Genomic DNA, 24,482 nt, shown 5'->3' with positions numbered 1-24,482 from the left:
TCGTACGATTACTATCGTTGTGTTTAACGTAATTGTTCATTGTCGTAGACTTTCTCGACTCTTCGAAAGCAATTTGCAAAGCGTGAATCAGCATTATATTTGGAGAGATTCGGTGATAACCGTAAGGTTCCCTGATAATTTATCGTCTATTTTAAGTATTTGATGAACGTAGTTTACACAATTCCTATCTAAGTTACATATTGGCGAGGCTAATCGGTGTTATCTTGTTTAACGTCTCAATCATAGCTCAACGTTTCCACTGTCAATTTAATTGGGATCATTAGGTAACCCAAATTTCTATCTTTGTATCAATATTTAACGCTATTCTATTGTAGAATGAGTAATTCTCATGGCTCGCTATTTCTCCTTCAAAATGATACGCTGGTGAGAATTGATAATATTCAAAATATTCCTTATAATTCTTTGAAATTTATAACAAATAAGGAAGAAATACTCACGTGACCGATGTCCTTGTCCTGTTCCTTCTTCATTTTCTTAATGTGCATGGGATGATCATGGTGATTTTGAGAATGATGGGAATGATGCGCGTCCTGCGGTGTTCGTGGACGACTGTATTTATCACCGGGCGATATCGAGCTCCTCTGTAACGTGACGAAAATTATGGTTCTCGCGATGCACGTTCACGATCCTGCCGAATAAAACGCGCGAGAGATGAACAGATAGAAAGCCGCCGCGCCGTTCCGATCGTATATATTCTCGTCGGAAAAACACGTTTCCATAGAGGGGGCGCGGCGTCCAGGCGAGTTTTTGATTTACTCGAACGATTATGGGTGAAACCTACTTGGACCCGGGGCTCGACGAAGAAACGCGTCAACCACTGAGTCGACGGGCGCGTTGTTTGAACAAAAGAATACGTTTGCACAGCCGTTAATCAGCAGTTAAATAACAGACAGCCGGCGTAGACTGAAACAACGGATTACCCACGTGTTTCCCGTGGTTCGATCAACGTGACAAAACCGTAATTACCCGCGTCGACGGTTATTATCAATTGTCACGCGAGCGTTCGTGATAATCGATGTCGACTTTGCCTCCGCAACGATCATGCGACGAGTTTCGAACGGGACGCGACTTTTAATTCAAATCGAAATTTTCTAATTCACGTTAAGAAAACAGGTGGGTTCCGCTATCCATTTTCCGAGGCAATACTTTTTCCAAGGAAACGCATGTTTTGGCGCGCACGAGTCGGCACGCGACGTCTGACCGTTCCGTTGTTCCGCTCGTAACAAAGTCGAGCGGAAATTCTCTAACGATAAGAGGGTTAGCGTGATCGTGTCCGCGCGTAAAAGCTCGTGGAAATACAACGAGGGCGGCCCGGCACGGCTACGAATAGCACGCACGAGACACAGAAAGAGAATTAAAGGATACCGAAGCGAAGGGAAACGAAAGAAACGAGAAGAAAAAGAAAAGAGGGATGAGTGGAAGATATGCTTTGGGAAGAGGTTGATAATGATTATAGAGTCGGCACGATGCGAGAGAGAAGAAGAGGTAGAGACACACGGTTACGCGTTCGAGAAAGGGAGAAAAAGAGAGCAGCGGAGACGAAAAGAACCGAGGAAACTGCCCGAGGATGGGTCGAATAAGGAGAGAGGAAAATAGAATGGCGAGAGGCAGAATGAGAGGGCGTCGATGGGCGTTTCGCGGTCCCGCGATGATTACAGGCTCGGCAAACCTATAATACACGCTGCTATCTCCCCCTTTCCCTTCTTTCTTTATGCTTGCTCCGCTCTTTCCATCATTTCTTTTTTTTTTCCTCCTTCCTTTTCCCCGACGGACCCTCTTTCTATCTCTGTTCGCAAACCGCGGCGCGACCGTTCGCAAGAAGGTCGTTACTTGCATTTTCTACGGACGAACCGTGCCTTCCCTTTGGCTACGAGTCGAAAAGAAAAGTTTCTGGACGAGGATCGTGGGCCGGCAACGCGGACTTTATCCCTAAGCTCGATACAATCGAGCCTAGCCATTCGTCTGTAATTACTTTCGTAACTTTAATGTTATCCGCTCTCGACCGGCCGCGGCTATCGTTTCTGTTCTTCCTTCGACTCAACGGGTGGCCCTCTCCTTTTGCACGACTATTCTTTTCGTTCCAGAATACAAGTTATCAAGTCGCTCTTTAATTTACCCCCCAAAAAACTGTTGATTTCTGTCCAAAAGTGCTCACGTATCCCGCGAACGAGCAAACACTCTGTTTTTGCGAATTTATTTTCCCAGTTATTTTATTTCGTTTTCGAATTGACCGAACGCTTAAAAAAAAAAACGGTAAAAATGGTAGCGAAGAGAAAATATTGAAAGTACACCGTGTCGCCGAACTCAATTCCTTTTGTTTACCACTGTTAGTGAATTATTACGCTCAATTTTATTTTTACTCCGCCTGTTTCGCTGCAATATGTTGTTTTGAAAATCTTCCTTCGAATTGGCTTCTAACCAAGGGGTTCCGACACGGCAACCACGGCGCACATTTTTCTTTCTCGTAAATTATACACTTTCGAAAATTATTTCTAATCCCGGTCGGAACTCGAGCATGCATCGTACGTATGCAACTTAACGCACGTACAACGCACTCGACGTACGAGCACTCGCGACCTGACCCCCCCCCCCCCCCGTGTATTACAGCTACATTACACGCGTGTAACTTTCCGCGCGCGTGAAGGGTACAACGAGTACTTTAGCGTACTTCGCTGACGAGTACCTACTGCACGCGCAATTATGTTTTCGACGAACGCGAGAGTGGTGTATCGTAAAGTGGCGAAGGAAAAAGTGAGCTGCTCGAGGGAGAAAAGTAAAAATAAAAAATGCTAGCCGCGGTCTAAGAACGCTGACGATCCGGTGTTTCGACTTTTCTCTTTGAAGAAATTCTCGCTACGTTTCGCCATTCATCTTCGCGTGTCTGCGCGCGAGGAAAGAAAAATATGTTCGATTTAAAGCGTAGAAATTTCGGATGGTTTACGGCTCGAGCTGTTTTCACGGTCGAGAAGCGAGAGAAAAGCGACTGGTACGCGTTTTGTGGCTCGTCGTAAATTCGTAATGGACACGGATATCGAAACGATTTGAACGTTTTCGAAAATACGAAGCCGACTTTGGTCGTCCATTCGATACGATTCGATTGGGGGGATTTATTTTAGCTACGTCATTAAATCCTTCGAAATTTCAGACGGGAACAACGGGTGAAAACGTATAAGCGATAAAAAATGCCCATTCCCAGTTTGTTTATTTATTTATTTATTTATTTATATATACGCGCGATAGATTGCACGTAGAAGTTGAACGGGTAATCCGATTGTTAACTCGACATTTCGATAAATGATTTGTCTGCGTTTCAGCGGAGAAATATTTACCAGAGCGAAAATATGGCCTCGTAAATCTGCGCGCATATTATTGTTTCATCCACGATAAAACAGCGGCTCTGACATAATTTCATTTGCGTAGTAAACCTTAATTACGACGCATGAAAAATAAAGCGCGCGCCCACTCTCTCGCTCCTCTACCCTTCCAACGTTTCACCTGTCCATTTTCCCGTGACGCTCAAAAATTCTAACAAAGAGCGCAACGTCGTCGCCTCTTTAACGTCCATTAATAATTTCATTCGAAACGACGACTTTATCGTTGCGCACGATTTACAGCCCCTCTCTACCACGTGCACTCCCGATGAAGTTAATTACTCGTTAAAGGCAGAACAAACTAAAGTAAGAGGGAAAACCAAAACGAAAAGGAAAACCAGTACTCTCATTATCGATGCTTTCCGAATACAAATCCTCGAGCACTCACGAAAGTCGTTTCATAATTCGAAAGGTAACCCTTTGCGCGCTCCAGGTCGCGACTAAAATAAACGTGAAAGGGAGAGGAGAAAGCAGAAAAAAATAACGCTAGAAAAAAAAAAATAGAACGAAATATTTCTACTCACGTGTCTCTCCTCGGTCGAGCTGAGACCTGTAACGAGACAAATGCAAACAGTCGTCAGTCAAAAGCCGTGCGGAACGTTTTCACGGAAAAAATCATTTTCATGCATGACGTCCGGGGGTGCTGGGATGAAGGGTACGGGACGGTGGATCGGAAGTGAACGAACAAAAAAAAAAAATAGAGGAGGTGGGTAGAAAAACAGAAAAAAAATGTCAAAATTCCGGCCACCGCGCATCGATAAAATGTTAATAACGTGCCCATAAAAGAGAGATAGCAAGGGGTGTGAGCTTGGCGAGGGTGGGCAGTGGGTGGAAAGGGTATGTGATGCGGTGTGGATAGTAGAAGTGCGAGCGGCGCCCGTATAAATGATCTTCATGCATATTTATGCGCTTTTCGCTCAAAACCGCCGGTGTCCGCTAACAGGGCGACGCAAACACGCTCACCCCCTCGCCGAAAGCGGATACCCGAAAAGCGCTTTGAAAATTTCCAGTCGAGCGAGCCGAGTCGAACCACACGCCCCCGCCACGTCGGCTATATATGTATATTTTTTTTTGTCCACCCTCGTACTCTCTTTTGCCCCTTCTATCCGATCCAGAGCCACGCTGGCTCTCCACTCTCGGTGGCGCACATCCCCCTCCGTTCGTCGACTAGCGTTCTCTCTTTCTCTCTCGCTTTTTTTCCCTCTACCCTTTTTTGTCGAGCGCACTGGGTATCGCTAAAGCGGGATCAAACGAATGATGGTGACAAAAAGAGAAAATCCCCGATGGTCTGGAGCGTTCGAAACGTGGAACTCGCGCGAGCAGCTACGATTCGTTTATATCGGGGGAGCGTCACTCGAACGTGGCCAAAGGCTGGAATTTCGTTAATTTCTTTCACCGCCGCGTTGCCCGCAGAGATGGCAATTAAAATCCGTGTGAAAGGACGGGAAGGTATGCGTATAACGAATATTCCAGGGTATTACGATTCTCGTGTACCGACCAAGGGAAGAATTCGATCGTGAAAGGGAGAGGGCACGGCACCGATCCACCCACGCTGGTCCCCTGTGGTTTTTTGGTATTAAAACCGCAATTTCAGGAGGGTAACGAATTTAACGCGTAACCAGAGGAAACGGGGAAATTAACCGGAGCTAATTTCATTCGAATTCTTCGGGTTTAAAGCAGGCTTGATTTCTACGACGAAATTTCGAGGTATAACGACGGGTATCCTTATACAGTTTAATCTACTTGTAATTAACCCTCGGATGACGAAGCAAATTATTATTTTCCAAATTTTACTACTTCTTCAATTAGAATTACTACCTTTCTCCTTAGAATCCATCATCGTTCGAGGGTTAAAGACGATACAGAAGAAGTCTGCGTTCACTGCCTGAACAATAGCGCAGAAGAGGAACCAGAAGGTACATCGAACACCTACCGCCGTTACTTTTTAAATCATCGGGTTGACCACGATGGAGTTCCGGTTTACCGAGCATCGACAACGGATGAGTCGCTGTGGTGCCGGGTGCTGTGGCAGCTCCCGGTGTTAAGCCAAGAGTAAGAAGAGCGGCTGAGGCGGAAGTTGGTACCGGAAGTCCAGCAGCTGGCCCTAGTCCCGGAAGTCCAGGTAGCCCAGGATGGGCGCCTATCGCTGCTCCCGGTGGTAGTTGCTGGGCATGCATTTGTTGCAACAGCCTCGATATATCTGGTCTTTGTTGCTGGAACATACAAAAATTATTACTCTTTCACCAATTTGTAGAAATCTCGCTAATTGCTATATCGCGTACGATTTAATTTTCTACCAAGCCAATCAACTTGACGCCCTGCGTTCGATGGCGTTCGAAATAAAAATGAATCACTGTTCGAGGACCCTTATAGACTAATAACGATATCCACGTGTCCGGACGGGTAATAGGGATGAATGAACGATCGCACAACTGGATAGACCAGTTGGGGAGAGGAGAGAAATTCAGCGAAACAGATCAAGAGGGGATAACGGAGGCCGGTAAACTCGTTACGCGTGCGAATCATGCTTATCGTGGATTTCACTTAGGTATTTAGAGGCGGACCAGAGGAGGAGAAAGTAACGCACGATTCCCCCCCGAACGAGGGTCGTGGTCGCGCTAGCGAGGGTGGATTATGCGAAATAACCCCTCTCGGGCTACGCGCCGATTGTGTGCGATAGTTATTTTCCTGGACTGTCGCTGAATGGGCCAAGAGAGAGAGGGACGAAGGGTCGGCATACGGTGTGTGTATACTGCTCGTACGGTCTTCCCGCAGCACAGTTTACCCCCTAGGGACGTATTTGCGGCGCCCTACGCACGTGTACCTACTCCACGGATGTAGTTTGCAATTTGCCTTCGGGCCACTCGACTTCCGGCGAGGGGGGGCTTTTGACGCGTAACAACTTTTTCTATGCGAGGCCCGTTCGTTGAACGTCGAGGGATCGCGTGAGATGGAAAACGTTCAAAGACTTCGTTACTCTTTCTGAGAGGGTATTGATCTTGAAAGCACACGTTGCGAGTTACAATTGAACGTAACGATACGCGACAAAGGAAAAGTGGGATAGATGATTACAATTTCGCCTTTCTCATTGAAATAATAATAATTTCTTATTTGACACGTATCTCTCCTGGTTATTTTTATCCGCAATATTGTATAACGTTATTATTATCGCAAAAATTGCATCGACTATAATTCAAAAACACACCCGGCTCGCCGGCAAATAACCATAACACCACCGATTGCATCGTTTTTTGTCACACAAAATGGTGAAAAGGAAAAAAAAAGAGGAAAGGTACGCACGGTTTTGATCGTCGAACGAGCAATAATTGCGTAACGTTCGAACGGCAACACGACGGTCCGGAAAATGCATCGACGGCACGGTTATTTTCATCGGAAATCGCGTTTCGACGGTACAATTATTCCACTTTGCTGTATTGGTCGTTGAAAAAAACTTTATCCAAGTACGCGTGTGAGACAGCGATAAATACACGGGGATACAGAGTGAAAATCAGCAGGGCAGGGCGAGCCAGCCGGGCTGACCCTACACGCGACACCCCCGACGGTATTCAATTCGTATTCGAAGCAACGGGGAACGGGACCGGCGCGTCATTCGTGCAGTGCCAAACGAAACGTAATAGTCCCAAACGAGGTTTAACGCGCCGTGAATAATACGCGAAAAGGGAGGGTAAAGGGTGCCTGAGGGGAGGATCGGTTCGGCACCATCGTGTTGGCCCCGAGGTGCGACTCGTCCATACCTGTGCGTTTAAATACGTGTCAGAGAATACCCTGTACGGCTATACAAATGAACACCCCCTGTGCGTGCACGAAAGCGTACACGTTCAAGGGAAGAAGAGGAAACTATACGGATAGGTAGATAGATGGATAGATAGATAAAGAGAGAAGAGGAGAGAGGAAACGGAGGAAGCGAGAGAGAAACGTAGGGAGAATTGCGTTCCACCGTACAGTGTTATTAAACGAAATATTGATTCAACCCCTGTTTACCGAGTAATACATATTCATGGGGGTTGGCGCTTATGTCTATTTGTCTCTGTCGTCCCTTCAGCCTTTAGCTCATCCTGCTTCGTCCACTTCCCTCTCTCCCTTTATCGTTTGTTCTCTCCCTTCCGTATCCTTCCCCTGTCTTTATTTAGTGTTTCGACCCTGCAAGAACCCGAATCCCAGCCCCCCTTCAGGATCGACAACGCGCTAGGTACGAAGGAGGAGTCGACGTCGACGGTTCACGTGCACGTGTCACACTACCATACCGTCAGGCTCACCCTGTACCCCACTGTTCGTTGCCGGAGTGCACGCACCGATTATGTCCCTGCATGCCGATGACGCGTATTACGCAACTGCAGATTGCGGTTCGTGTCATGACCTCGATCAGACGATTCGTAGCGGTCAGGTGTGTGTGCTCGTTAAATCGAGGACGAGTGACGGGAATTTGATTTTTTCTTTTTTTTCTTTTTCCAATTTGTATCACTCGTTCGTTAACGATACACGACCTCGATCGAACGAAAGCTCGTGAAAATCGAAGGAAACACGTCGCTTCGAGTTCGCCAAGTCGAACAGCACGTGTAGAAGAAGAATAATTCAAACATGGCTCGGCGACAACAGCGCGTTCCTTTTAGGCCACGGTATCGTCGACCGAGGAATTATTCAAGTCGTGCACGCGAGAACCAACTCGGAACTCAATTATACGTGCCACGACCACCGAATGCCAATTTCGACCGTGCGCTGTCGTCTCAACGCACCGTGCCCATGAGTATGAGAGAAACGTTTTTCACCGGAAGTCCGTCGTACGAGGCAAGCTGGAAAGAAAGGATGCGTTCTCATGCCAACCTACGCGTACGAGTACATTCGACACCCGATTTGGAGGTCTATTATGCAAATCAACTTTACCCGATGACTGGGCGAACCGACACGATCGCAATGCCGCAAGAAATTCTTCGACCAACAGCTATAGCAGGCTTATGGATATACGAGGTGATTCACCTAACTCAATCGCCTTAAACTACCTTCTTCGTCAAATAAACGGTTATTTAAGGTAAAAGTTGTTGCGCTGTTTATAAGGTTAGACGGTACTGAATCTGGTACTTTGAATCGGTACACGATTTCCAACCTTTCCCTTAACAAAGCCGCCCAATTTCCCAACGCAAACGTAGCGATACGCTGACGTAGCAGCGATTGAACTCGTGCTCCTTTGTCTGAAAATTAGTCAATTACAGACGCGACGCATGCTTACCCCTATTATGGAATTCAATTCCGTCATTGTGACCTGCTTCGCCCTGTCAACAGCGGTGGCAACTTGCTGCTGCTGTTCCTGAGATAAATAGGGCAGGATCTGTCCAATGATCGCGTTCAGTCTCTTCGATATTTCAGCCTGGAAAAGAAACGATCGTCGAGCATTAGTACCAACGCGAGCGTTTTTATTCAAAATAAGAGAATCGTCGTGGTTGCTCCTTTTTAACTCGACACAGTGGGTGATCGGTCGACGCGTGAGAGCTGGGTAGTCAAAGTTTCGTCGACAAAGAGCATACGAGAAGAAAAAGAAAAGAAAAAGCAGCGCACATGCTTCCCAGCTGCTCAGGAGAACAAAAATATTCTTGGTCTACCTCTCTTTTCGTGAGTCGAATACTTTCGACTTTAACACGCGGTGAGGGATAAAATTAGACGTAACGCGTAACAACGTAACGCATTCCTGTCTAATTGCTTTCTAATTTATCTTCGCTACTTTTGTTTCCTGCTAACATCAACTCTTTCACGAAACTAACCATACAAATCGACATAAATGATAATAATTAGATGATTAACAAGACACGAATTTAAACGAACCTCGATCGTTTCCTCGTTTGTCGGGAATGGCGGAAACTTGTATTTATTATTAACCGATCGAATAATATCTCCGAGGTGTTTACGAGCCTCCAGATCTTGCATGTGAAACGCGATTTCATAGCAAGCTACCGGTTTATCGAACGAACGAAACGACTTCTCGAAATAGTGTTTCGCCATCGTCGAAAGTGTCGACTCTCGTGCGGCCGGATTTTCTCCTTGTCCCGTGTCGTCGAGTCATCGCGGCAAATGTTTATTCGTTCGTGTACACGGGACAAACTTATCCACCTTAATGACTTTGGCAAACACGCGACGTTAAATGACGCGGATCTCGCGACTCGAGCCAAGGCTGATGCCCGACCAAGAAACACGGATAAGAGAAAAAGACGAATCGTACAGGCTTGCACATATTCGCCACTTTGTACGCGAAACTGGTGCACGACGGATGACGACACAATGTTGCGTGTCGAGATGCAACTATGTAGTACGATTCACTCTTGCATTTCTAATAGGGCTTCAACTTACTTGTTTGTGCATCTCCACGTTCAGCCCGTACGACATCTCGTAGTACTGCAACAGAAAAAAAGAAAAGATACAAATAGCCGTTAGCCGGTGAATGTACATTATTTTCAGCGGGTATTCGACGTGTTAATAGAGTGCACTTCAGAAAATGTGCAAGTCTATGGAAGAGGTAACGGTTCGTGAGGTAAATCGATAAGACGAGGGAATCTATGAAACGTGGGTTGATGCATGGAATTATAGAAAATAATGATCGAAGCGTCATGTGTTCGATCATTAGAGCGATATAATAGACAGCAATCATTGCATAACGTGAAAAGCGTTCAGCTGAAATTCATATTCTTTACCTCTTACATTCGGTATTACGCTAAAATCCGAAAAGTGAAAGACAATGGAAGAATCTTTTACGGAGCAGATTTTTAAGAAACTCGACGATTCTTACATAAAACCAGAGTACAATGAAATTGGACGGAAACGTTTCAACTCGAAACAACAATTCTTCTTTTAGCCAGCGTTGTTCGCCCGTGCGTTACGAGAGGGAAACTCTTGAAAATTCACGATGCGCAGTGTTCTTTCATCGGCTATCAACGGCCGGTCGTTAGCGAAACCGCCAAGAGACGATCATAATTGCGATAAACGAGCATTTTACCGAAGAGACCGTTTTGTAGCGTCATTACTTAACAGTCAACTTCGGCCTTAGCCAGGGTCATTTAGCATCGCTGTTCGTACGGTACCGTGGCTGCAACTCTTCACCGTCGGCAATTTAACATCATTTGCCAGATTTGTCCGCGTCTTGCTTCGTTATTTCGACGGTACTTTTTTCTTTCTCTCTTCTGCCACCCGGTTACCGGTACGCCACCTGCTTGCCTGGCTGCCTTCTTGCCTTCGCGTCATTAACATCCCGGGTACCATTAATCTCGGGAACGAGCACCGTGCACCGGTTCAACTATATCCACCCTCTCGGCTATGCAGCTCTGCACTTTCCGCGGTAACGCGTTATTAATTATCGTTAATCGCGATAAACTTAATCGAGTCTAGTCGAGTACACTCCAGGGAGGAGCGAACGAGAGGACGGTTGTACATGTATAGGTATATGTAAATATATGAGTGAACGAAGAAGAGGTAGAGAGAGCGAAAGAGGGGCCAAGAGACACAGAGAAGGCGCGGAAGAGGAAGAGGAAGGTAGGGTAGCAGAACGCGTGCAACACGCTCGACAGCCGGGTACAGGTTCTTAATTTTACGGGCCATTAGCCCTGTAATTACACGGGCGAATTAATTGCATCGTAAGTAAGTTATTCGAAGCGAGGGCGGAGGGAAAGGGGGTAAACGAGCCAGCGAGGAAAAGGAAGGAAGGAAAGACGGAAGGAAGGGACGGAGAAAAGGGAAGAGGAAGGAAGCGTGAGGGCACGAGGCAGAGGTTGTTAAGATCAACTGCAGCAGCAGGAACCAACAGGGACGATCAGTACCGGCAGCACAGCCCTTAGTAGTAGCGCACTCTGGACCAACTTCCGCGGCTCATTATGGCTTGCACAACAAATTAACGTGACGGGCCTCGACCCCTGAGCGCCAGCGTCCTTAACGTGCCGCTTGTTAATGAACTCGACAAAGAGAACGAGAAAAAGCACGCGATCTCCCCCGATTCGCCCACCGCCTTCACCTTCTCTTCCTCTTCTTCTTCCTCTTCTTCTTCTTCTTCTTCTCCTTCGTTGCTCCGGCTTGGCACCGACACCCCACCGAGATGTACTCTGTACACGTCGTTTAAACGAGTTAACAAGCGGTCTTTTGTTAGAGACCTGGCCTTTTTTACTGCCGCCGGTGCTATTGCTCGAACAGCTCCGAGAAAGATCTTGTTAAAGGGGGGATAAACGATCGGGCCAAGGCGTGCCAGAGGTGTAATTCAGCCCGACAAATTTTTATCGACCGGCCGAGTGAACTCGATGGAAATCGATCGGCCTCTTCGAATCACATGGTTTCTCCAAAAAGAAAAAGAATCGGTCTTTGACAAAATCGTAGTTGACAATGAGAAACATGTGAGAAGAAGCAGGGCTTTGCAATTCTACAGAAGTGCAACGGAAATATTTCGAAGAAACGAGAAATTCCACATATTAATACCGGTATTAAGCCAGCACTGATATTTACGAGCACGTTCACGGAATCCGGTATCGTTAGCTGCGAACAATGCGCTTGGCGCACACGTTGCACGCGATAATAACGTCCTGAGGGCATGGAAATCTACATTCCAGGGTAACAGGAATTATGAGACAGGACGCGTCTTAGGGACCCGCGCGAACACTGTGCTTCGGCTTCGATAAATCTCCGCGGAGTCTCTCCACGGCCACTTCCTCCGGCAGCGGTCGTGTCGGCTCGTTCGGTTGATTAATCGTGTTTAAACTAGCCGCCTCCGCGCCAATTAAGACTGTACAACGCCCCGTGCAAGAAGAGCCAGAGGATCGAGACAGACACTCCCTCGTCTTCCAGTCAATTCGAGAAAAACAAGATCGTCTGGTACACCTAAGGTGAACAGGCAACGTCAAACCCGCAAACGATAACGATAAATTAGTATCGAACTAATACCAGCTAGGGACGAGTATAAAATTATTCTATCACAAACGATATAAATCTACCAGAATTTCTTACGCCATTTCCCGTCTCGAAAATCAGCTAACCCTTTCCACGTATGCTCATAGCAGTCTGAATAAACGACAGCCACGATATCAGCTTCAATTAATTATGTCACCAAAGCTCGCGATAAACTCCCGCCACGCCTCGCTCCCTACACCCGTCCCCTCCTCCACGAACGGTTCAATTTTGCAAGGGTTAAACGCGAGGGTAGGTGGGGGTCATTTAGCATGAAAACACTCGGTAATAAATCCCATCTTGCGTGCGGCGGGTAACGCGGCTCGGATTTCCTCGCGGGACACGCGCGCGGATCGGTATAATTAGACTGGTTTACGGCGGTCGATCGTTGCAAAGCATTCGGCTGCATGCAAACCGGGGCAACTACATTATCCCCTTCAGCATTGCTCACGCGCCACCCCCGCTCCGCGTACAAACGGTAATATTACTTTGTCATTAGGTAGGTGTCCGAAGACGGTTATGCGGTCCTCGGTCGAATCGATGAGCACCACTGGCTCTTAGAATCATTAGCTATGCACAGTAGGTGCGCAAGATAAATATACAGACACAAGCGCGTTTCTATATGTATCGCTGAAGGGGAATACGCTCTCGGTAACAGGCCAATGTAAAGTCGCTGCGGTGAGGATGCAATTAATGCTAAGAAGCCGAGGTGGTTTAGCGGTCGAGCGAGCATGATTATCCTGGATACGGGAAAACGAGGGAGCAGCAGAGAAGGGAATAGGGTATGAGAAAGGGGGAAAGCGAAACGGAGAGTTACTTTAGCAGAGGAGGAGAATAAGAGGCAGAGAGGAAGCAGGGACTTAGCCGGAATTAGTGTTACGGGAATGGTAATTCCTTACCATCACGTAATGTCGCTGAATCTCAATCTTCTCCGTGGCCAGTTTCTCGCACTCGAGCTTCAGGCTGTGAACAGAGAGAAAGAGAAATAAAAAAAAAAGGCATTTATTAAACGGCCTCAACACGGTCGTACGTTTCGCTTATCTTTCGCGTGTCGAGTACGGTGAAATGTGTGTACCTGCAATTCAGTCCGGTTACGGTGCGTTAAATTCGAGAAACATTTATACGGCGACCTTTGCGTTCACGGCGTTAGCATAATGTTCATATTAATTGTCGCTGATTATGCATACGTAATCGCGTACACGCGATACCCATTTATACGGCGTTCCACAACGCGAGTCTCCGCGATCCAGCTGATCAATGTTACCGCTTTATTGCTCGCATGTTTCCCGCGAAACTTCCAATCATCCTTTGAAATATCGCTCGCGAACATTATATCCGCCGTGCACTATCTACCTCGAGAAAGAGAGAGAGAGAGAGAGAGAAAAAAAAAAGGAAAAGTAGAAAGCACAGAAGAACTAGAGTCGTGAAAAGAGGAGCTGGAAACTTCCGGTTGAAAAGTTTCACGTAGGAACAATGAAAGTTTCGATCCACGGAACGTTGAAAAATGCAACGCTATCCATCGGGGGCTTCCTTAATTCCGTATTCGCGGTGGTTACACGGTGGCACGGGTGTCATTACGTGTCTGCCAATAGCCACGCGGTCGTAAATCACTTATGGCTTTTGTGTATATCGCGTGCAAGCCAAGGGAAGCAGCTGCACGAATTCCCAGGCTCTTTCGATGCGCGCGATGTGTTTGCTGCTTGTACGAGGTACAGGTATATGCCCGTGTACAACCTCGAGACAAAAGGAGAACCAAGAGAAGTCGAGTGACGAGCAGGTGCCGTCGTTCAATCGCATCACGACTCTGCCTTTTTCATTACTCGATTTAATAAACTTATTCGGAGCGGAAAACCTTTTTTCGAATCAGCTCCGTGCAACCGTTTCCTTTTTTTTTATACTCGTTCTTCGACTCGCGACGAAAAAGGAAAACTAGAGCTAGCTCGTGAAAAGAGAAACTTTACATTCGAGTCAAACTTTTTCGAAACGACCGTTTTTACGACCCACTTGTTCGCTGAATTTTAGTCTCGTACACCAACCGTGATTTTCGTTTCGAATTTTCGAGATAATGTCTTTTATACTTACGCGTGACATTGATTCTGGAGGAAATTGAATTCTTCTTTGATCCTGTCGCAGGATTCCCCGACTGTGAATTTAATTTGTTGTCCGGGTTGTGGTGGACCCTGCAAAGAATTCAGATGAAAATATATTAGCTGTAGAAGAATCGTATCAATTATGCAAGGATTTCAAATTGAACGAAGGAATTTATCGCAATGTAAATGGAGTAAACTTAAAAAATACATTGTGAGACTGCGTCGTAATAAGCTTCGGTGTATGTACTTCGTGAAAATAGCGGTTATAATGGTTAGAATATATAATTATTTAGTGCGTGGTATCGTATTGCAACGCAAACGTAAAACGCGAACAAAGTTTGCAGTCTAAACTTTGCTCTATATTAATCGTTACACGTGTTACACGAAAACCGCTAACGAAAGACCACATTATCTTTATTTTATCTTGTTATTTTTTCAATCAACGACCAGGCTATGATTTCAGCTAGCATTCATAACTTTATATTATAATCCATGACCATGTGTTTAGTGTATCTTTCTTTGAAACTAAAAAATGAGCTACGAAGGGATCAAACTTAATCAATTTTATAATACTGTCACGGAAGCTATATAAACACGATACAAGACTTACATCAGAAGCATGAAAATATTCTTACGTTTACTACGATAAGATATAACTATCAGGGTTGCATCAGCAACGGAAAGGTCACTGGAAGTCGTAAAAAATTAATACACGGTGTAGAGCGAATAGTAACACTGTAACAACAATATTTCCATTTGAATAATTTCATATCCTTCGTAAAACTTTTACCTAACAGTTCTGCAACTGTCCACGTGCATTATCAAATTATTATGTTTTATTCAATTCCTACTGTTTAAATATCTCAGTGTTCCATCAGTCGTGTGTACATACATTGAATTAGAAAAGCATATGTTAATATTTTTGGTTTACTATGCAGCAAGCGTTAATTTGTTGCAAACGTTTGCATTTACCAGACTACAATGACCGCTTTGTCGTTTTCATCGAGGTGTTAAAACATCGAACCACGACGCGACATTTTTCCCGACCACGATGCGAAACGTTCGCTGGCAAGCGTAATTACATTTTTCCAAACCTGACATCGCGCGTCTGATCGTCAGAGTCGGCGTCGATCGTGTTCATTGACAAGAAATTCTCGAGGAAACAAGAGAAAAGAAAGGCGAGGATGAATAGGCATCAATGGTTAATAATTAATTTCGCGCACCTGTTCACCGTGAACGAAGGGAAATGGTTGCCAGGAAGTAATGCGTTAGCCGATTCGCGGATCGAGGGAAGAGAGAATCAGACGGGCGTAGCTAACAGAAGACAGCACATGGTGTTCGAGCAGACGGTAAAAAGACATGTAAACGCCATCGGCAATCGTGCACGCGTGGATGAGCACAGGATGCAACATAACGCGAAACGCGATAACAAGATTGCTGGCAGCTGGATTTCCACGCTTCCCAACGACCGCGATTCAGAATTATTCAAATCGCTTTGGGGAAATTCTACTCTTACGAAAGACCGATGACTCGCGTTCCTTGTAACTTCTTGAATTCGTCGTTTATCTTGAATCGTAAAACTGAATCGAATTTCTTTTGATACGGAATTTTTAATTTCCTTTTTTGTCAAGCGTCGAATAAAGAAAACGGTTTATTTGTAGCAAAAAAGAATCAAGTAAATTCAGTTGCCAATGGGACACCCTGTGTATCGGTCTTATTCGTTACATCGCTCGGCATGCAAACACGATTACACGGGCGCACAGTCGAGGCCAGGTATAGTCAACACGATCTCGACTGACTGCAACTGCTCGTAGAGAGAGAGCAAGTGTTAATTACATGTTTGCGGTGTCCGCGAGGATTACACGCTACAACCGAAACTATGAACTTGCAGGCCGCGCACACGCGTATACGTGTTGCGTACACGTGCACGTGGGTGCTCATGAAGAGAGAGGGTGTTCTGCTAACTACATTCGCCCAGTCCTGCCTACGCAAGCGTCGTCCTTCGACCGACCTGTAGATCGTGTCGGATACCTTCCCTACAACCGGAGTCACGTTAACCAGTCGAGTATTTCTCTTGAACTTGTGAAAATCGATCCACGTTCAAAATACGATTCTAACAAAAGCGTTTGACAGAGATGGTATACTAAGATTCGAATAGCTAACATTTCTATACGAATAATAGAAGCTATGAATTTAATTTAATCAACTAATTATACCTTAATAATTATCATACAATCTTAACATTCGACATGTTCTCCTTTCGTGTCCATAACGAACGTGAATTAGATTACTGAAAGTAGGTGTACCGTTCCCCTCGGGTAAAGCTAAGGTAAAACGGACGCTCTAATCGTATCAATTATTCTACGTAACCGCACGCGATTCATCGGTCTAACCCGGAATCGAACGATCGGGTAGTTCGGATAATTTTCGAACGGATAAACTCCATTGATTGCACGTTCGATGAAAAGAAAACAGAAAAGGTTGCTGATTAATCAGCGGCTGCATCACGGTACCGTACACAACTTCTCCGAAGAAGAGTATAGGTACAATTCTGAAAGAGCCGCGAAACGGCGAGGAGCATCGTCGAAAAACAGAAGAAGGAAGAAGGCATGCCCCGAGTTATCTCGGGTTAAGTTAGAAGCGAGTGCATCGGGTACCTCCTGACCTCGATCACAATCGAGCCGTTGTAATCGAATGAACCGAGAGTCTAGGTTCCCTCCTTCGGTTCAGCTGTCGACGAACCAAATCGATCGCGGTATCCATCGAGTCTCTTTGTGCAAGACTCTTGCGGGTTCCCTCTACAGGCTTTACCGTCTGCCTCTTTATCCTCCGCAAAGAGATTTGATCGTCTACCCTTGCGATGAAATATTGCGAGAAATTAAGATTTCCGATAACGTACGGCGTAGTCGATAAGACTTTCGAATAAAATTTTCTCTTTAATTGTCTCGATTGCGGCACGTTCCTGCATACACCACGCACGCCCTACGCAGCTTGTTGCACAAGTGTAAACGGTTCTTAACGCGAGCGGTGCTTTGCGGCTTTTAGAGCGTTTCGGCTAATGCGCTAAAATGCACTTCGTTACGCTCTGCACCGCAATGCAAACCGGCCAGTACACACATGCACGGTGCATTCACTGCACGCTCGCTGCAGTGGAAATAACGTATAATTCCCAACGCTCGCAGACTTTCGCGATTCGGCCGGAAATCCCTTGTCGAAAGTCAAATTCTTCAGGTAAAATGTTGCAATAAATTTAACTATACAAAAAGTTGTTGTAACCGAAAATAAGATAACGTGAAGTAACGGCGACAATTAAGCGCGATTTTTGTGAATGATCTTAATTGGATAAAATAGATTAATCCAAGATTACAAGAAGATAGAAGAAGAATCACGAACAATGGATCCGTCAATTTTTCAATTGATCATCATTGTTGAATTGTTATTACAAGTAAATATTTTTGGACGTGTCAATGATTCGAGAATTCAATAAAATCCGTATTGTCGATTCATCAAGATATTTCGTTAATCTACGTGTAACGATTGGTATTTAAAGGCACAATTAAAGATCTTTAGATTAAATATCCGCTATCGCTAAACAAGTAGGTATCGATGATAATTAAGGTCGTTAATCAATCGATATCGATCGCATCTATTTTTCCCCCAGTAAAATTCCTAGATACTTCATCGCCTTCGTCGTTATCTTTTTTGTTTTATTTAAAATTACTGTAATCAAGCACATTTATGAAACGGTAAATTCATATTTATTTTGATGCATTATTCATTACTTTAATTACATATGCGAGTCTTTTGCAACTAACGTCATTAATATCCTCCTATTTCGCGATAAATGAATTTAAAAACACTTTACGCTTCCTTTATATCTTTTCCTTGATACACTCGACTAATGACACTTATCACGCTAGATAAAATGCGATAAACATTGTTTGATGCGAATAATAATGATATCATACGTTATTTATTTTTAAGGACCTCAGTATCTCTGAGACATACTGATGCAATAGCAGAGAACGTTTTTTTTCCTCTTGCATTATTTCGAATAATTTTCTATCAGCTCATGGAAGAAACCTGCAGCTCGTTTTATTACCGTCAATCTTAACTCCATAGCAAATAAGGACAGCTAGACGGTAAATACCGAGTTTCGGTGCTCGATTTACTTCGTTATCGTTCGCAACCTCTCTCCCATACTTGCCTCGTAGTTTCTTCCGTCCCGAAAATACGTCGTTAATACCATCGATAAATAATTCGACACGAATGCACGTATCGATGCGCAGATAACAGTATCTAAACAGTGTTGCACTGATATATTTACTACATAAAATCCGTGAGTACACAGAGGAAGTCCTCGCTCACTTCAACGTAAACAGTTTACTTAAAACAGGCAGCTGTGCCCTAACGCGCGTTTCAAGTTGCTATCGGTAAATACGTTAAAGTATGTCTGAGCAAGATCGATGCAGAGAGTTCCGTATGCTATCATCGTTCAAAATTCTCTTGCGTCACTATTTTTCCATCAGCAATGCAAACAATGTTCATTTTATAATCTCCAATCGACGCAGGCAAAATGAAAAAGAAGAAAAAAAGAACTCTTTTAAAAATTGATCCCTCTGGTTAGAAAAAGCAAGTAACAGGATTCTATCTGACCCCGTTCTCTGTGTTCAATTTAGTAAGCAATTACTAGTACGCATTGCGACATACCAATGATCGCGTTGTGCTCGAAAATTAGACGTTCGGAGGTTGCCATTCACCGAGAAACCGCAATGTTCTACGATCGCCTCGGGGAATCGGCAAAGAATCCAATCTGTTCGCGTTCGCGACGCTAAGAACAGAGTCATCGAGAGCTCTCGGCTCTTTCGTCGACGGACGATTTCGCGGTTAATCGTAATCCCCTGTGGAATTTCTGGTATACGTTCGCTGTCTCGCTCGTAGTATCATTAAAATCGCTCGAGCACACAGGACAAAGTACACGGCGGTGTCGTCCTCTTGGCGCGAGGGCCTGCGGTCAGAGGTCACGCCGCTGGAGGACTGGGTAGTTGCTAAATTCTCGAGATGGTGAGCCGAGAGACCGTGAGGGGGAATGTTCTGTGAGACGATGGTAAAAGGTCGGGGATGGAAAGAGAACGTTTCCAATGAGCGTAACCGAGAGAGAGAGAGAGAGAGAGAGAGAGAGAGAGGGCAGTGAAATTGCAGAGAAAGAGGGGCAAAGGTGGCCACGGATGAGGGAAGTTGCGGTTTTCGTGGTCGCCGTGGTTGCGGCTTAGGCAAATTGAGATAGTTCGCAAACCACCGACCAGCTGACCTAACCCGTCACGCCAGGATGCTGGCGGGCCCGTGGCTCCTGGGAGAATTTCACAGTTCAAAAGGAAGCGGTGAATGAGAGAAGCTCGTTTCGATAGCGAGGCCTGAGCTGCGGTCGCGGCAAAAAGTTCAGACGAACCGTGTTCGCGAAAATGTTTCTCCGAAACGAATCATCCACCGACTCTTCGGCTCGATAAAAACAACCCTCTGCTAAAAGCCTTCGAGGAATTCGTGGACATGGTTGCAAACCTTTCCTTTTTTTCACGACTAACGAATGGTTTAGAGGCGTTTTAATAACTTGTTCCATGACAACTGTAAAAAAATTTCTAAGAATATGATGTATACGTTATTGATACGAAAAGCCATTCAATATCAGAAATCCTGGATCTTAACTCGAAATTAAATATAACATTAACGTTATCGATGAACAATGATCATCGTTGGTGAACACGTATTAAATTTATTGAATCATTGAAAATATCATTGTTGCGGCTACGAAAATCATACCTAATCGGGAAACGTTTTATCGAAAGATTGATATTGCGATAAAAGTTGTTTTACAAATACCATAAATCGATCTTGATCGTCTATCGCTTATCTCGAGTACGTCCTTTGGATGGCCGTGTCGATAAGAGGGAATAAAATTTTTCGTTTCACGTTTCCAATATAACAAACCGTTTACAAAAATCCAATTAATTATTCAGAAAAATAAACACTAAACGCTGTGCTTGAAACAGAGTGTAGAGCAAGTTACAATTTAATATGAACCGCAACGTTTCAATATAATTCTTCCCTCAACTCCTCCACACGAAGGCAACAGTTTGCCCAAATTTTAATCAATTAACAGGAAAAATAAGTTCAAATATTTGAAGAACATAAACTACATTACGCGACATCGGGCAACTTAAACAAACTGGAAATTGAATTACATTTTACCAAACTATACCAATCTCGTCGTACAACGAAACTCCGCTATCAAACATCGATGTAACCAAACTTCGATCAACCTGGCAGACTGAATTTCAATCATCTTTCCAACATAATCTTTTACAGAAAAGAAACAAACACCCACGAGTGGTGCAATAGGATACAAGAACAAGCTGCTCCATTCGTTCTTTGTGCTTTGAAAAAAGCAAGACTGTTAGATATCGTTCGATATCCCGAAAATACCGAAATGACTCTTTCCATTTGAAAAGTAAGCTGTACCTATCGCGAAACATTAGGTGCAATCGCAGGGTGCAGAGAAAGAGAGAGGTGCAATTACAAACGTTAGGTCCTAGCGTTATCAGCGTGGACGATCAAAACGGTTGAGCGCCACTGGCGGTAGGTAAACAGTACTGTATTGTATTTGTGTGCTTAGCCCGGCAAATATTAGCCACCATATCGCTTATGGTGCTTGTTGAGCGAGGGTGATGGTCGATAGTTTCCGCGGTGGGAGCGGTGAAGAGGCTTCGTCGGTGAGAGCGTACTGTGAGCGAGTGGGTGCGTGTACATACGCTGTGCCGCGGTTCACAGGCTTAGGCGGCTGTACACAAGCACGCAATACGCATGTCGAGCAGGCTGGTGGTGCGGTGTGTGATTCGTGGCTGAGTGTGTTTGTCCATCCGTCCATATACGGCTGTTTGTCCTTGCTCTCCTTGTTTGAAGAACGTCGGGATCCCGGTCTGTGCAAACTCCTCATTATTGCGAACAATGTACACAGGGTATAGCGCGTGCGTGCGTGAGTGCGTTTTCGTGCTCATCCCCTTGTGTGCGCGCGGGTGTGTGGGTGGGAACACGTGTACGAACGACGCGAGCCTGTCGTCTCCGTGTATCATCGAGGCACGATCGAATTTTTTTTTCACGAACCGATGAAAACGCGTTTTCCTCCGCGCGCTCCGATTGCACAAAGGTTCGAGTGTTCTCTCATTGGCTTCGATTGCGCTCGTTTAGGCCGCGAGAGGTTAAAACCGCGAATCAACGCGCGCCCAAGTACGAGATTTCATTAAGGAAGAAAGAGTTCGATGTTGTGTGAAAAATTTATCGTCGTTCCGTTCCATGCAGACGCATAAAACAAGGATAGGCTCGATCGATACTTCTTACTAGATTTTCGTCGTGAATTCTAATCATCTTTTATATTGCGCGAGCGTAATGGACAGTGAGTGGGTTAAACCAGTTTGCTCGCGATCAACAGTCCACTTTGTAAGTTGAAACACGTCCACTGAGGCCCGTTGAGATGCCCTCGGTTCTCGCGGCCCGTTAAATGCCAGGCACGATTGTAATTTGTAATCAGGACTCGGAGCGTAGAAAAAATAAGTAATCGATACGCGTCGAGACAGGCAGAGAGAGATAGGCTTCTCACAAAACCGATTCGGCGCTGACTACTTTCCGGCCCGGCCACGAAACTCGCACGTAGGCATTTTAACGGTGACGAGGGTCCAAGTACCATTTCCCGAATTCGGCCATTAACGCGGAAATTGACGGCAGTTTTAGGGCGGTCCGTCCCAAATTGCCCGGAGCCCTTCAATTTCGTAGTCGATTCCGTCCCCTTGCAATAATCCACACCGGCCCGCTCGAGGAAATTCGTCGAGGGGAACCGGCTATTCAACGTGCAACCCCGTTGTTCTCACCTAACCCAAGACCTGGTTAACATTTACACTTTCTCCTGCCTAATTGTACCGCGAACGCGACCAGCCTCGGTTCTATAATAACTCGAAGGTGTGCAACGAACGATACAAAACTGAGGTGTCCTCGTTGTTCCAACGTACAAAGGATTGGACATGCTTTGTTTCACCTTTACTGCGACAATCGCCAGCTACACAAAATATATTACAATTTCTATCCTTCGTAATATTAACATTTTAACGCACTAAAGTTTGCGATTTAACGATTACAACGCCTCGAATTCGTCTTTCTTTATGAGCTGGCAAACGGGCCAAATGGCAGACGAGAACAAAGTTGTGCAAGGAATGCGAGATCTAAGTTTGAATCGCAACTTAACAGACCGATTGATTGTTTCCCTTGCTACAACCGCGACAGCATAGTTTAAAATAAACATTCGTTCTGGCAGATGGTCGTGCGTGGGGTGCGCAAATGATAAATGAGAGTAGGAGTAACGATAATTGTGAAACGATTACGCACAGTTAGCCGCAGATCGTAACGCGAGGAGAAAAAAGAAGAGATTGAAAAATGAAGCGGTAACAGTTCAAAGCGTGACAACAGAATCACCGAGAAATGTTTTCATTCCAACGTTAAAGATTTCCAAGAAATTTTCTTCGAAACGAATGTATCAGATTCGCAATGTCAAAACTTTCAACGTATAATTAATTCGATCGTTCATCGTGTTTCTTATAAACGATTTGTTATCCAAAGTTCTGTATTCCCTGTTGAAATACCGACAGATTTGATAAACGCGATCGAATTAGCTCGAGAGTTTACCAAATAATCTTCGCGAAAGACGTGTTCTCGGCTAAACAGATAAATCATTGTAAATTATCGGCAACAACAAATGAACGGTCTAGTCGCGAGGAACGTGAGAACCTATTTCACCGAGGTGATCATTTATTGGCTGGTCCGGTCTGTCGTCGACAAACATTCGACAAAGTGGATGGCAAACAATGCCAGGCTTTTTCGGTCGGTTCGCGCAAAGAGAAGTGTCGAGCGCATAATATCGGTAATTTCTAACTAAAACGGCTGCTCTTTGGAGCGTGGAAGAGGACCCACGGGTCTAGGAACAATGAGGCGATCTTAAGGACTCGTCGCAAGGGGGCTTTGTTCAACATGTTCCACGAAGGACTCCGATGACAATGGGACTCTTGATTTCAACGTCTCGTTTGCCCCTTACAAATTATCCGGTATTATTACCCTAACAATACAGTTACTTCCCCGTTTTCTGGCATCACCAGCGAACCTGTTCAAAAGTGCCAAAACATTTCACGAACCGTCGAAAGCGTAGAATTAAAAATTCAAGAATTACAAAAGAATTAAAAAATTATTCCACGCGGACGGTGTCAACGTTGCATCATTTTTCTCGCTGATGAAAACTTTGCTCGAATGATTCGTTGGATGAGCCACGGGTCAAGGGGTCGTACAAAGGGGAATCGGTTTAATCGCCGTCTTAATCGCGTCTATACAAAGACTCGCTGCCAAGCACAGCGAACATACACCGTAATAAATTGATGACTGATTCAAGATCGCCCGTCACGACGTAATCCGCCACAATTCCGTTACGTTACTTACCGATTTCCCTTCGTATTCGTAAACGCGACGATTGCGATGAACCAACCTCTAACGATGTCTGCTAGGAAGCAGAATTAGCGGACACCAGTGTCGATCGTAAAAGGTGCTCGTTAGTTGCGAAGAAAAATACACGCTGATCGATCGTTCGATCGATCGGCAACTTGTGTAACGATGAATTAAAACGAGGCTCGATCTATTTGGAAAAACAGCGGGTAAACGTGTCGGTTCTATAACGAGACCTTCTCGGCGCCCAGAATCGTTCGTATATTTTGCAACCAAGGTATTTGTTCACCGAACGATTGTTCGTTGGACCTGTTCACGCATAATGCGCACCGCAACCGCTGGTTAACGATGAATTTTTCAACCGCGTCAAGTTCGCTGCGTCGCGTTCCGTCGAATGCGAATGAATTTAATTAAACCCATTAACGAATTTAATTAAGCGGTAAAAATGAACGACACATTCGAACGAATATTCCCTTCGGCCGTGACGCGGTTTTCGAGCGATTGTGAAACGATCAAATGGGTTGTTTGAAAATTCATGATA

The 24,482-nt window shown here is 45.1% G+C and overlaps 1 protein-coding gene across 1 annotated transcript in view; it reads right to left on the bottom strand.

The window, feature by feature from the left end:
• The window catches only part of LOC114882120 (protein groucho-like), a 34,180-nt gene that overhangs the window by 4,462 nt on the left and 5,236 nt on the right, over positions 1-24,482 (bottom strand). Inside the window, exons 2-8 of the mRNA XM_029199019.2 lie at positions 14,403-14,500; positions 13,220-13,283; positions 9,750-9,794; positions 8,638-8,775; positions 5,326-5,605; positions 3,917-3,942; positions 459-602 (exon numbers count right to left, since the gene is read on the bottom strand). Coding sequence (XP_029054852.1) covers positions 459-602; positions 3,917-3,942; positions 5,326-5,605; positions 8,638-8,775; positions 9,750-9,794; positions 13,220-13,283; positions 14,403-14,500 — 795 coding nt within the window. The remainder of the gene's footprint in view (positions 1-458; positions 603-3,916; positions 3,943-5,325; positions 5,606-8,637; positions 8,776-9,749; positions 9,795-13,219; positions 13,284-14,402; positions 14,501-24,482) is intronic.

Source organism: Osmia bicornis, chromosome 4 (genome assembly GCF_907164935.1).
Source record: "Osmia bicornis bicornis chromosome 4, iOsmBic2.1, whole genome shotgun sequence".
Taxonomy (NCBI): Eukaryota; Metazoa; Arthropoda; class Insecta; order Hymenoptera; family Megachilidae; genus Osmia; species Osmia bicornis.
Note: the sequence above shows the minus strand (reverse complement) of the source record. Positions and strands in the feature narration are given on the sequence as shown.